The sequence below is a fragment of the Myotis myotis genome, unplaced genomic scaffold (genome assembly GCF_014108235.1).
Source record: "Myotis myotis isolate mMyoMyo1 unplaced genomic scaffold, mMyoMyo1.p scaffold_m19_p_40, whole genome shotgun sequence".
NCBI lineage: Eukaryota > Metazoa > Chordata > Mammalia > Chiroptera > Vespertilionidae > Myotis > Myotis myotis.
Window position 1 is genome coordinate 419530 of NW_023416347.1, and position 14418 is coordinate 433947.

At 51.6% G+C, this 14418-nt stretch overlaps 1 protein-coding gene and 1 pseudogene across 1 annotated transcript in view; both read right to left on the reverse strand.

The window, feature by feature from the left end:
- AP3B2 (adaptor related protein complex 3 subunit beta 2) overlaps nt 1–13801 on the reverse strand; it is a 30837-nt gene extending 17036 nt beyond the window's left edge. The window contains exons 1-4 of the mRNA XM_036306330.1: nt 13486–13801; nt 5001–5076; nt 4366–4440; nt 3994–4089 (exon numbers count right to left, since the gene is read on the reverse strand). Coding sequence (XP_036162223.1) covers nt 3994–4089; nt 4366–4440; nt 5001–5076; nt 13486–13598 — 360 coding nt within the window. The 5' untranslated portion in view covers nt 13599–13801. The remainder of the gene's footprint in view (nt 1–3993; nt 4090–4365; nt 4441–5000; nt 5077–13485) is intronic.
- LOC118654998 lies at nt 1158–2764 on the reverse strand (annotated as a pseudogene).
- Nucleotides 13802–14418: the final 617 nt, after the last annotated feature.

Genomic DNA, 14418 nt, shown 5'->3' on the forward strand with positions numbered 1-14418 from the left:
TGCAAGTGATGGTTCATCTTGGAGGGGGATGGACAATGGCAGGGGTGCTGGACACGTAAGACAGATGCTACCCGGATTTTCTAAAATGAAGAAAGAGAAGATCCACAACATTACTGATAAGAAAAATGATGGCAATGTCAAAATTCTGGAATTGATTTTTAAACAGAAGGCCTAAAAGCACTTATTTAAAAAGGCAGGAGTGTAGCCCAGTTGGTGTTGTTCAGTGGTTGAGTGTCAACCCATGAACCAAGAGGTCACCAGTTGATTCCTGGCCAGGGCACATGCCTGGGTTGTGGGCTAGATCCCCAGTGGGGATGTGCAGGAGGCAGCTGATCGATGTTTCTCATCGATGTTTCTATCTCTTTATCCCTCTCCCTTTCTCTCTCTCTAAAAAAAAATCAATAAGAAAATATATTTTTTTAAAAAGTTACTTTCAAAAAATAAATAAAAAGCAGAAGTGTGCATTTTAGCCAGTTTGGCTCAGTGGATAGAGCATCAGCCTGCAGACTGAAGGGACCCGGATTTGATTCTGGTCCAGGGCACGTTCCTCAGTTGCAGGCTGATCTGTGGTGCCCTGACTGAGGCTGCATGTGGGAGGCAACCAATCGACATGTCTCTCACATGGATGTTTCTCTCTGTGTCTCTCCCCAATCCTTCTACTCTCTCTAAAAATCTATGGAAAAGTGTCCTCGGATGAGGATTAACAAAAATCTCTCTATAGAAAAGCCTAATATGCAAAGTGTCCCTTCGGGAGTTCTACCTACCGGGAGTTCAATCACTCTCTATGATGTGCACTGACCACCAGGGGGCGGCGTGGAACGAAGGAAGGCCGGCAGCTGGCATCCGCTAGGGACCCTCTGCCCGTGCACAAATTTCATGCACTGGGCCTCCAGTAAATATATAAATAAAAATAAACAAATAAAAAGCAGGAGTGTGTATTTTTTTCTCTTTTTTTGCTTGAGAAAGAGCTTGCTTTACTGGGAATGGAGCGCTGTGCATCGGGCTCCTACGCGTGGTGCTCAGGAAGGTACACAGGGCACAGAATGTGCTGCCAATGAAGAGCAACTGGAATGGGCTCCTCTGGGCAACTTCCCAGCACCTCCCTCCCCCTCCCCCGGCTGGGCATTCCTGACCACTTCCTTGAAGGCAACTGTGGTTCACTGGAGATAGAGTCCCTCAGGGGTGCCTTGTTTTTTATACAGAACACTAGAGGCCTGATGCATGAAATTCATGCATGGGTAGGGTCCCTAAGCCTGGCCGGTGATCAGGGCAGATCTGTGGGGTGATCAGCGGGGTGATTAGGAGGGGGGTCCTGCTGGCACCCGCCTTGGCTGGCCTGGGGCCTGTGTCCTGGGGGCAGCTCCTACACTGAGCGTCTGCCCCCTGGTGGTCAGTGCATGTTATAGGGACCAGTCGTTCCACCAGTTGTTCCACCGTTTGGTCAATTTGCATATTAGGCTTTTATTATATAGGATAGCCTTCATTTGCTACTTTCATTCTAGGTTCCCTCAAGGCCCTCAGACCAGCTCCTGTGCAGATTGCCTTGATGTCGGCACCAGCGAGGTCACCCTTAGCTGTGACCACGTCGTCCAGTGTCACGTCATCAGCCAGCGTCCTTCTGCTTGTGTGGACCTGGAAGATGAGCTTCTTGGTCTTTTCATCTGGCGGGGGAACCCCATCTTCCTGTCAGTGCGGCCTGGTCTGATTAGTGCTGGATCCAGAGTCTCTGTTTGGTTTGTGGCCATGAAGACTTTTACGTCTCCCCTTGAACCAAATCCACCCAACTGGTTCAACAGCTCCAACACTGGTCACTGAGTTTCTCTCTCACCTCCGGAGTTTGAGTCAGACCTTTTTGTCCCAACGGCATCAACTTCGTCAATAAACACGGTGGATGGTGCATTTCTTCAGCAACTCGAAACAATTCCCGAACGAGTTTGGGGCCCATCACCTAGGCACTTCTGAATGAGTTCAGAGCCAACTGCTCTCAAGAAAGTGGCTGAGGTTTGGTTTGCTATTGCTTTAGCCCAGTGGTTCTCAGCCTTCTGGCCCTTTAAATACAGTTCCTCATGTTGTGACCCAACCATAAAATTATTTTCGTTGCTACTTCGTAACTGTAATGTTGCTACTGTTACGAATCATAATGTAAATATCTGATATGCAGGATGGTCTTAGGCAACCCCTGTGAAAGGGTCTTTCGACCACCAAAGGGGTCGCGGCCCACAGGTTGAGAACCGCTGCTTTAGCCAATAAGGTTTTACCTGTGCCAGGTGGACCGTAGGGAATGACGCCCTTAGGGGGCTTTATACCCCCATCTCTTCATAATATTCAGGAAGCTCCACAGATTCCTTAATTTCCTGGATTTGGTTGTCCAACCCTCTCCCTTCCACCCCCACCGTGTTGGCAGAGGTCTCCTGCGGGGCCTTTTCCACTTTCACCACCGTGACCAAGGGGTCCGTGTCATCCATCAGCACCCCTATCACATCATGCACCTGTGGCTGAGCAGGACGGAGCAGCCTGGTCCCGGCAGGTCCTTGTCCACCAAGGAAAGAATGCGGACATAGTGTTCTGAGCCCACAGACGTAGACATGATGGCGTGATTGTCATCAAAGATCTCTTCTAAGGTCCCCACCGACATGGGGGTCCCCCTCAGATCATCCACCTTTGATCTTTCCTCCTCTTGCTTTTCTTTTAAAGGCTTCATTTGTTCCTGATTTCTAATGAATTCTTCCCCCATGAGAAGATAGTCTTTAATTCTAATTTCAATCATTTTAGCCGGCACTGCGTGTGAGGTGTGACCAGTGGCAGTTTGCTGGCAGCATCTGGTCCCTTTGTTTTTTTCTTCTTTTTCCAACTCTGGTTGATACGGGAGGTTCGTATTTCTTTTTCTTGTCCTTGTCATCTCTCTTGTCACCTCCAGGACCATGACCATCACTATGACTATAACCTATCTTGCCAGGAGTGTGTATTTTCTTAGAGTAAAATCATATCACATTCACTACTAAAACCTATTTTCCTTTAAAAAAAAAAAAAACAACGCATTTTATCTGGAAATGATTATGGATTCACAGGAAGTTAACCCCAAATCCCCAGTTAGGTTGTGTATGGGAGGCAACCAAAATTGATGTTTTTCTCTCCCATCAATGCTTCTCTCTCTCTCTCTCTCTCTTCCCTTCCCTCTCTAAAATCAATAAAAACACATTTAAAAAAAATAAAATAAATAAATAGTGTGGGGGAATCAGCCTCCCTCCAGTATAAAGGACTTGACTCCTCCCATGTCCATTTCTGGAGGTGATTTCCCTTCCCAGCAGCCCCAGAGAAGGGAGCCAGGTCTTTAAGGAGCTGCTTTGCATACACTGGGCATCCGAGACCAGGCTAAACAGAACGAGGAATCTGTTCCAGCTCTAGGGGAATAGCTGGCTGTGCTGACCTTCCAGGAAATAGGTCACGTGTCGTGTCCTCTGCGCTCCCCGTGGAGTCCACCTCCGTGTCTGAGGCAGCCCTCCTGCAAGGCCACCTTCATCGCTGTCCTCTCAGTGCGGCTCAGGAGTTTCCCGTAAACCTTTAGGTCCTCCTTACCCAGTTTCAGGTGACAAGATTCCCAAGTCACTGTTCTCTACAGACACCTGGGCCAGGTGAGCCTGCGGTGACGAGGCTCTGACACCCAGAGGTGAGGACCCAGGTGGGCAGCCCCCGCCCCCCCTTAAGGAGCTTGACCTGTCTGCCGGGCTGTGAGCCCCAGGTCCTTTACACCAGTGGGGGGAGGGCAGCGGGGTCCACTGTCAGGGGTCCAGGGGTGTATATGTGAGGCAGCCATTAACACAGAAGACAAGAGACACCCACATCACCTTTCCTCTGAGTCTGACGCTCCCAACCTTGTGCAGGTAGGGAAGGGCCCCAGAGCTCAGCCCCCCACCCCCACCCCCGCCCTGGGCCCACTCCTCCAACACAGCACCATCCAGGCCCCGCCCCAAGGAGGCACGCCGAGACACTGACCTTGAGGCCGCGCTGGAAGGTGGAGATGGACAGCAGGGCCAGGTCTTGCTGCTCCTCGGCGTAGCGCACCAGGTACACGTAGACCAGCTTCTTCACCTGGGGAGAGCGGGTTTCCAACAGGGACCGGCGCCCCCACCCCATAAATGTCCTCACCCAGTGGGCTGCTGTCTTCGGGGACAGATCCCTCCAGTGGGGAAGAGCATCCCTGTGTGCCCACCCGCCTTCTCTCTGACCCACATCTAGCTCAGGGGCATGTAGACAGTGTCTCTTCCTGGACCAGGGACATTTCTGGGCAGGGCAGGCCCCCAGGGGCTGGAGGGCCCCCTTCCTCACCCCTGACCAACAGGACACCCCTCGCTGGGGAGCACTCACCTCTATGTTCTTACAGGCCACATTCTTCACCACAGCGGGAAACAGGTCTGAGGCATTCTTTCCCCGGGCGATCATCTGGGTGGTGAGGTCAAGGTCAGCAGGAGGAGGAGAAGAAGGAGGAGGGACGGGGCCAGCATTTAACAGGGGGTGGTCCACAAAGGGGACATGCTCTTTGACCCCAGGTCCCTTCCCCAAGGAAAGCAGACAGTGAGGACCAGAGGGCAAGGGTATGATATGAATGAGCAGGTGGAGGGATGACCTGGGAGGCCTCGACCAGGTAGGGCGGGAGGTGAGATAAGAGGAGACAAGAAGCCCTAGCCAGTTTGGCTCAGTCCATAGAGCCTGCGGACTGAAAGGTCCCGGGTTTGATTCCGGTCCAGGGCATGTACCTCGGTTGCAGGCTTGATCCCCGGCCCTGGTCGGGGCGCATGCGGGAGGCAACCAACCGATGTGTCTCTCTCACATTGATGTTTCTCTCTATCTCTTCCCCTCCTTTCCACTCTCTCTAAGAATCAATGGAAAAATATCCTTGAGTGAGGATTAACCAAAACAAAGAGGCAAAAAGTTGGGTCAGAGTAAGAAGGGTGTGCAAGGTTTCTCCAGCCCCCTTCCTCCCCCTTCCCCGCCACCCTTACCGCCACAATCCTCTTCATGGCCTCCAGCTTGAGGGAATCCTTGTTGCTGTCCAGCATCTCCTTCAGGTCATCGTGCCTGGTGGGAGGCACAGGGGGTCAGCGGAGGCACAGGGTGGGGGTGGGGCTGGGGCTATCAATCCGGAGGATCCAGGTGGAAAGAAGGGACATGGGTGGGGCTGGCTCGGGCAGAGGCCCATCAGAGGGGAAGGGAAAAATAAGTGGGTCAGACAGGGATATGGGTTCAACTGTGTCCCCCTCAAAAAAGAGATGTTGAGCCCTAGCCTGTTTGGCTCAGTGGATAGAATGTCAACCTGCGGACCGAAGGGTCCCGGGTTCGATTCTGTCAGGGGCATGTACCTTGGTTGCATGTACCTGGGCCCTGGTCTGGTTCATGCAGGAGGCAACCAATCATGTGTTTCTCTCACATGGATATTTCTCTCTGTCTTTCCCTCTCTCTTCTACTCTCCCTAAAAATCAATGGAAAAATATCTTCGAGAGAGGATTAACAACAACAACAAAAATAGACATGTTGAAGTCCTAATTCCTGGGCCCCAGAAGGTGACTTTATTTGCCGTTGTAAGTAGTAGTTAGGATGGGGTCATACTGGAGTAGGGTGGGACCAGTGTTCTTATAATAAGATGGCCCTGGTCGGGGAGGAGACTGCAACCGAGGTACATGCCCTTGGCCAGAATCGAACTTGGGACCCTTCAGTCAGCAGGCTGATGCTCTGTCCACTGAGCCAAACTCTCTAGGGCAGCGGTTCTCAAGCTATGGGTCGCAACCCCTTTGGGGGTCGAATGACCCTTTCACAGGCGTCGCCTAAAACCATCGGAAAACACATATCTAATTACATATTGTTTTTGTGACTAATCACTATGCTTTAATTATGTTCAATTTGTAACCATGAAAATACATCCTGCATATCAGATATTTACATGACGATTCATAACAGTAGCAAAATGACAGTGATGAAGTAGCAATGAAAATAATTTTATGGTTGGGGGTCACCACAACACGAGGAACTGTATGAAAGGGTCGCGGCATGAGGAAGGTTGAGAACCACTTCTCTAGGGCTTTATTAACATTCTTAACTTCAAAAAGAAGCAACAAGAACTTATTCATTCAATTCATTCATTCATTCATTCACCACTCAACCAATACTTTGTTGCTAGGCTGCCCTGTGAGTCTAGAGTCTGAACCCTGGGACTCTGGTCCGTAGGCCGACGCTCTATCCACTGAGCCAAACCGGCTAGGGCCTATTTGAGATTCTTGATGATACATTTAGGCTTCTAAGTTCAGCTACATCAGCCTTAGGGATCCTGGACCCTCCCGAGGAGTCAGGCCGGAGTCCTCGCCCGTCACCCTGAGGCAGGGGCCTTCCCTGGGAGCAGGGAGGTTGGAGGTCTCTTTAAACTCTGGGTGTTCTCTGGAGCAGAGCTCCTCACACCCAGGTGTCCTCGCCGCACCCACAGATGCCACAGGCACTTGTCAGAGGCAACACCCCCCAGGGGCACCCCCACCGCTCCCCCCCACCCAGCTTGCTACACACACTCCAGGCCCCTGAAGGTCCCAGGCCCTGGACCACGGAGAACTGAGGGGGGAGAAAGGAACCACTGGGTGTAGGCAGGAGAGCAGGCAGGGCTGTCGGATGCCACTAACACAGACAGACCGCCCGGGGCCCCTCGTCCTGCTCTCACCAGGGAATGTTCCCCAGAGGGCGGGGATGGGAGAAGCACAGCAGCACCGAGGCCCTGAAACCTTACTCCCTGAGGTCAGATCCCCTTACGCCACTCACTGACCTGACCCCTTGTCGGGCCTGAGGGACTCTCTGGGGTGAAACAAGCATCTGAGGCCAGTCACGGTCCCCCCTCACCCACACGTTCGAATTCACAAGCTGGGAAAGGCTGGCCAAACTCTATCCGAGCCTGATCCTGTCCCTGAACCCCACCTACAGCCCATTCCAACCAGGGCCTGGGGGAGGGAAAAGGTCAGTGTGGGACCTCAGCCTCCATCATTTTACTCTCCTCCTCCCCTCAGAGTTCTGGGGAGTTAGGCTCCTCGTCACCTCCTCATACTCAGTCCCCACCGGGACCCTAAATGCCAGCCCAGTCCTCCTCCCCAGAGCAGGTGGGACTAGCGGAGTCTGGCCGGAGTGGCAGCGGCCCATCCCTCGCCTTCCCGGGCTCCTAGGTGTGGCCCCTGGGGTTCCTCTGTACCGGAGTGGCTGGCTCTGACTCTGGCCTTGGCCGGGCTCTGGGCACGGTCCTTCCGGGAGCGCTTCTGGGGCTGTGTCTTCCTCGGGGGCCTGTAGCCACCGAAGCTCCTCGGGCTGCAGGGCCTGGTACCAGGCTGGGGGCCCGCCCTCGGGGGTCAGCACGGGGCTGGCAGCCTCCTGGTCCGCCCCGCTGGCCCCTCGGGCCCCCGTCCTGGCCACGGCCGCTGGGAGCTGCAGGAATCGCTGCATCGGGGCCGGGTCCTGCTCTGGGATGGGACTGAGCTGGCCAGGGAGCTGGGGACGCCTGTCACTGTCACCAGACGGCCCGCCCCCGAAACTCAGAAACCGGACACTGGCAGGGAGACAGGCTCTGGTTTCCTCTTCGCAGCTCAGAGACAAGGACTGAGGAGGGGAGGAGACTGGGCACCGAGCCAACCTCAATCTCTGAGCAGGAGGAGGCCAGAGGTCGGGGAGCTGGTTCAGAGGGAGGTTGAGGGGTGCCCTCCTCACCTCCACTCACGCCCCAGCGGGACCTCTGCCTCCCCAGAACTGCTCGTCAGAAACCTTGCATACCCTTCTTACTCTGACCTAACCTTTTTGCCTCTTTGTTTTGGTTAATCCTCACTCGAGGATATTTTTCCATTGATTTTTAGAGAGAGCGGAAAGGAGGGGACGAGATAGAGAGAAACATCAATGTGAGAGAGACACATCGGTTGGTTGCCTCCCGCATGCGCCCCGACCAGGGCCGGGGATCAAGCCTGCAACCGGGGTACATGCCCTTGACCAGAATCAAACCCGGGACCTTTCAGTCCACAGGCCAACGCTCTATGGACTGAGCCAAACCGGCTAGGGCTTCTTGTCTCTTCTTATCTCACCTCCCGCCCTACCTGGCCGAGGCCTCCCAGGTCATCCCTCCACCTGCTCATTCATATCATACCCTTGCCCTCTGGTCCTCACTGTCTCTACCCTGCCAGGGGTGGCTGGCTTTATTCACTGTATTTCACATTGCCTCAACCCTCCTCAAGTTCCCACCCTCACCTTTGCCTCTGATAAAATCCCTCAGAGCTCCCAACATCTATGCTCCCCTCTCCTCCAGCCCCCCTCCCACCCAAGCAGAGCTGGTCTGCCTTGAAGCCAGGCCATTCCTCCCACTCAGCTCTAGAAACACGCGCCCCCCCACCCCCCAAGGATTTGTGCCTCCTTCCATTCCCTTCAGCCGCTCCCACTCTACTGGCCCTTTCCCAACTACAGTTAAACTTGCTCTAGGCGCTCCCATCCTAATAAACAAACAACAATAAAACAGACTATGGAAAACAGTATAGAGTTTCCTCAAAAATTAAAAATGGAACTTGCGCCCTAACTGGTTTGGCTCAGTGGATAGAGCGTCGGCCTGCGGACCAAAAGGTCCCAAGTTCGATTCCGGTCAAGGGCATGTACCTTGGTTGCGGGCACATCCCCAGTAGGAGGTGTGCAGGAGGCAGCTGATCGATGTTTCTCTCTTATCGATGTTTCTCTCTCTCCCTTCCTCTCTGTAAAAAATCAATAAAATATATATATTTTTTAAAAAAAATGGAACTTGTGTTTGACCCAGCAATCCCACTTCTGGGAATATATCCTAAAAACCTCAAAACACCAATCAGAAAGAATATATGCACCCCTATGTTCATAGCAGCATTATTTATAATAGCTAAGATTTGGAAACAGCCCCAGTGCCCATCAGTAGATGAGTGGATAAAAAAGCTGTGGGACATTTACACTGTGGAATACTATGCAGCTGTAAAAAAGAGAGATCTCTTCCCTTTGGGACAGCATGGATAGACCTAGAAAACATTATGCTAAGTGAAATAAGCCAAACTGAGAAAGACAAATATCACATGATCTCACTTATTTGTGGAATCTAATGAACAAAATGAACTGACCAACAGCTCTTCAGCTCTTACAGGTGTACCAGTTAATAATGCGGATTTTTTTCAATAGATGGAGTTACACATATGTTGATATATATGCGGTTTGATATGTATGTCAATACAACAAAATTGACAGCAAGCTTCAAAACTTCATATGTCAAATTTTCTGAAGGTGTTAACATCATGAATATTTTTACGCTTAAAAATGTCGAATTTCATGCCAAAAAAAAAATAAGAGCATTTGCGGGAAGTTTTAATTCATTACTTTATTTTGAAGAACAGTGCTGCTGAAAGTTATCGTATACTTTGGGAAGCTTATGGTGAACATGCTCCATCTCAAGATACTTGTGAACGCTGGTTTAAACGCTTTAAAAGTGATGATTTCTATGTGAAAGACAAAGAACGTCCAAGTCAACCGAAAATGTTTGAAGACCAACAATTACAAGCATTATTGGATGAAGATGCATGTCAAATAAAAAAAGAACTTGCAGAAAGATTAACGTTGCTCAGCAAACAATTTCCAATTGTTTACAAGCAATGGGAAAGATTCTAAAGGAAGGAAAATGGGTGCCACATCAACTGAACGTAAGACAAATGGAAAACCGAAAAGTCATCAGTAAAATGTTGCTTCAGTGGCACGAAAGAAAGTCTTTTTTGCATCAAATTATGACTGGCGATGACAAGTGGATTTATTTTGAGAATCCCAAACACACAAAATCATGGGTCGATCCAGGTCAACCATCAACTGCAAGGCCAACTCGCTTCGGAAAGAAGACAATGCTCTACGTTTGTTGGGATCAGGAAGGTGTGGTGTATTATGAGCTTCTAAAACCAGGTGAAACCATTAAAACTGATGGCTACTAACAACAAATAATCAATTTGAAAAAAAAATAATCAATTTGAACCACGCTTTGATCGTGAAATGACCAGAATGGGCCAGAAGACAGGGCAGAGTAATTTTGCTTCATGATAACGCACCATGACACACTTCAAAACCAGTTAAAGACATGTTAAAAGATCTTGCCTGGGAAGTATTAACCCACCACTATATTCACCAGACCTTGCTCCTTCAGATGAACCACTTGTTCCGATCGATGGCACACACACTTTCTGAGCAGCACTTCAAAACGTACGAAGAAGTGGAAAATTTGGTCTCTGAATGGTTTGCCTCAAAATAAGAAAAGTTCTATTGGGACGGTATCCACAAAATACCTGAAAGATGGGGGAAATGTGTAGCTAGCGATGGACATTACTTTGAATAAAGCACTTTTGATATTTCTCTTGAAATTATCATGTTTTCTTGGATTACAAAATCTGCATTATTATTTTTAAGTACATTTTATTTAACAGAGATTTTTTACAGAGAGGAAGGGAGAGGGATAGAGAGTTAGAAACATCAATCAGCTGCCTCCTGCACACCCACCACCGGGGACGTGCCCGCAACCAAGGTACATGCCCTTGACCGGAATCGAACCCGGGACCCTTCAGTCCGCAGGCCGATGCTCTATCCACTGAGCCAAACCAGTTAGGGCTAAAATCCGCATTATTTACGGGTATACCTGTAAGAGCTGAAGCAGGGAGGCATGAAACAGACTGATATGCCTCGATGTGGGGTTGGGGGGACGAGAAGAGATAAACCAAAGAACTTATATATTTATATACATAGCCCATGGACAGGGGTAATATTGTAGGGAAGACCTGGAGAGGTGGGTAGAGGCTGGGAGGAGGGAGAAAAGGGGGGGGGGAGGGCGGGACGGGGGACATCTGTAATATTATCAACAATAAAAAATAAATTTAAAAAAATGACAAACCTCCCTGAACTTGTGTTCTCCTCCAGCAACTCTTTCCCTCCTTCCCCTTTCCACTGAAACTTCTTTTTTTTAAAAAAAAAAACAAACCACACATTTTTATTGATTTCAGAGAGGAAGGGAGAAGGAGAGATAGAAACATCAATGAGAAAGAATCACTGATCCGCTGCCTCCCTCCTGCATGCCCTCTACTGGGGATCGAGCCCACAACCCAGGCATGTGCCTGACCAGGAATCAAACGGTGACTTCCTGGTTCACAGTTCGATGCTCAACCACTGAGCCACGCTGGCCGCACCACTCAAACTTCTTGAAAGTGAAGTTCCCATTCACCGTGTTTTATTCATTCAGCTGCTATTCACTTATCTATCACTTTCATCTGGCTTTAGATGCTGATTAGAATTTAGGACTGAGGGGTCATGATGTCTGCAGCTTACGTGATTCAGCTAAAAACAAGTATGACTAGGTGGCTGGACAAAGCGACTGTGGCCCAATGTCAACAATGGTTGAATCGAGGTGAAGGGTGTACACATTATTGCATTACTCACTCAACTCATCTGTATGTTTAAAATGTTCATAATAGGATGTTGGGGGAGGCGGGGGGAGGAATGATCTAGCTCCTCCTCTGACTTTGCCAGAACTGGTCTCCCAGGGCAGAAGGTGGGGAATGAAGCAAGGAGGGGTTGACCTGCTCTTTGTCAAACCAAGGGTCACAAATGTCTTTCCTTGTCTGACTTGACCTCAATGGGCACTGACCATACTGGTCACTTCCTTCTTCTTGAATCTATGTTTTATTTTCCTCCTATCTTTTTTAAAAAATATTTTTTCATTGACTTCAGACAGGAAGGGAGAGGGGGAGAGAGAGAGAGACATCAATGATGAGCGAGAATCATTGATCAGCTGCCTCCTGCACACTGGGGATCGAGCCTGCAACCTGGGCATGTGCCATGACAGGGAATCCAACCCTCACCTCCTGGTTCATAGGTTGACACTCAACCACTGAGCCACGCCAGCTGGGCCCTCCTGCTTTTTGGTTTACTTTCTGTTATCTTGAAACACGTCTCCCCTGCTCTCTGGTCACCCCCCAATATCGGTGCTCTAGTTGAACCCATATACCCTCCCTGAGTTAATCTTCACTTCCTTCTGTGGCCTTAGCACCACACACACACACACACACACACACAAACACACACCTACTGGAATGCAAATCCTAATATCCAGCTACCAACTTGACTTGAATGACTTGAGTTTATAACGTCAGCATGTCCAAAGCTGGGCTCAACACTGCTTGTAACATCTTTATTTCTAGCCACACTGAATAGCACCACCATCCATCTGGCTGCAGTCACTAGTAACCTGAGTATCATCCTTATCTTCTCTCAGCCCCTTCCTCTCACCTCTTTCCAAGTTAGTCATCAGGTCCTGGCTTCTGCCTCCTCAAGAGCCCTCAAATCCTCTGTCCCTCCCCTATACCAGGCCATCACATATCCTCCTCCCTACTTCAACACCCCCCCCTCCACAACCCCCAACACACACACACTTATCTCTGGATCAATCCAGCACAAACTCCAATCTCTTCTCCACAGTCCAGCCTGGGATCCTTCTAAAATGCAAATCTGATATCAGTAGAGCACCCCACACCCCCACCCTGAAAAAAACCAAAAACCTGGCATCTCCCCACCCTCATTTCTGGTCACTACAATGGTTTGCATGGTGGTTTGTATGGGGATTCCGGCCCCACTGTACCTGCACCTACACAGCCTGTGATCTGACTCTCCTTCACCTGCCCACCTTTCTCTAAGCTCTGCCCGTAGCATCCCTCACTCTCCACCCTCCAGGCCAGGGACCAGCTCCTTCCGCCCTCCCACTGCCCACTCTACACTGAAAATCCTCTGTGCCGCCTTCTAGAGCAACTCGAGGACAAGGATCGGCTCACGTTCATGGCCACATTCACAGTGACTAGGATGACACTCCACACAGTGGGCCCTTATATATGCTTGTTACAGAATTTACGAATAAATGAATGAAGGAATAATGTGGGGGAGGGCAGAGGGAAGGGAAGGTGGGGCTGAACTACAGGAGCAGTGCACCAGGTAAGAGATGAGGGTGAGAACCTGGGGCTGAGAACGAGGGAAAATGGATTTGTAGGAGGAGCCAGGCCTGGAGGCTCCCAGTCTGTACCCCGTCGCCTTTCCTCGCCACCTCTGACCCCTCCCAAGTTCTTTTGGAATCAGCCTGCCTTGTGGGGGAAAAGGTAGGGAACCTGTAATCCACACACGCAGAGAAACCCTGGGGCGGGAGGTCGGTCCGGGAACAGAGGGGGCTGGCCCATCCCCCACGGCCTCCAACCCCGTCGCGGGCCCCAGGTCCGCCCCTGGGTGGGGAGCTGGTGTGGGGCCTGGGGCGAAGCAGACAGGGGCTGCAGGTTCAGTCGCGTGGCCAGGGTGGGGCCTGGTGCGCGGTCGCTGTCCATGGTGCCGGCGCGTCTGCGAGGCCAGGCGCAGGCGCGGACCCGGGAGGCCCCAGCCCCTGCCCACCCTCCGCTCGGGCTCCCTCACCGCTTGTAATCGGAGGAGAAGATGCCGCCGCTGGCCGGGTCGTGGCCGTACTCGGGCTCCCCTGGGCCCGCGGAGCCACCCTTGTCCTCATTGTAGGCGGGGGCCACCGACATGGGGTGGCTGGGGTGCGCGGCCGCAGAGGAAGGGGGCGCAGCGGGCAGGCGAGGTCTGTGGCCGAGGCGCGGGGTGCTGTGCCCGGCAGGGTGCCGAGGCGCGGGGTGCTGTACGCTGCAGAGGCCCAGCCACGGAGGCGCAGGGAGTGAGCGATTTATCAATCAGGGCCCTGGCGGAGGTTCTTAAAGGCACCGGTGCCCGGTCGCGGGAGGCGTGTCCACGGAGGGTCTGCCCCGCCCCGCCGCCTCGCAAATCCCTCCCTCCCCAGAGGATGGTGCCTGCCCCGAGGGGATGCCTCTCCAGGTTGCCAGAGTGTGCAGGCTGCTGAATTGAAGATGCGACTACGTTCTGGGGGTGCAGGCCGCCTTCGCCTGCCCTCCCCCACCCCCACCTGGCCCGGGGGGGACCCGCCTCTAGGGGCTGTGCTGATCCCAGACGCCAGCGCGGATGGATGGTCACCTACTCAGCGGAAGGAAAGAGGGGGGCTGAAGAGAAGGCTGTGCCTGAAGGCTGGGGGGGTTTAGACCATTGCACCAGAGACTGACCACAGAGACCAAAGACGCCAAAGAAAGAGACGAAGACAAAACAGAGGGGCGGTGAACCCAGATTCCGCCTTTGGAAAATAGTTTAATGGCCATTTCTTTTCTTTTCTTTTTTTTTTTTTAATATATTTTATTGATATTTTACAGCGAGGAAGGGAGAGGGATAGAGTTAGACACATCCATGAGAGAGAAACATGGATCAGCTGCCTCCTGCACACCCCCCACTGGGAATGTGCCCGCAACTAAGGTACATGCCCTTGACCGGAATCGAACCTGG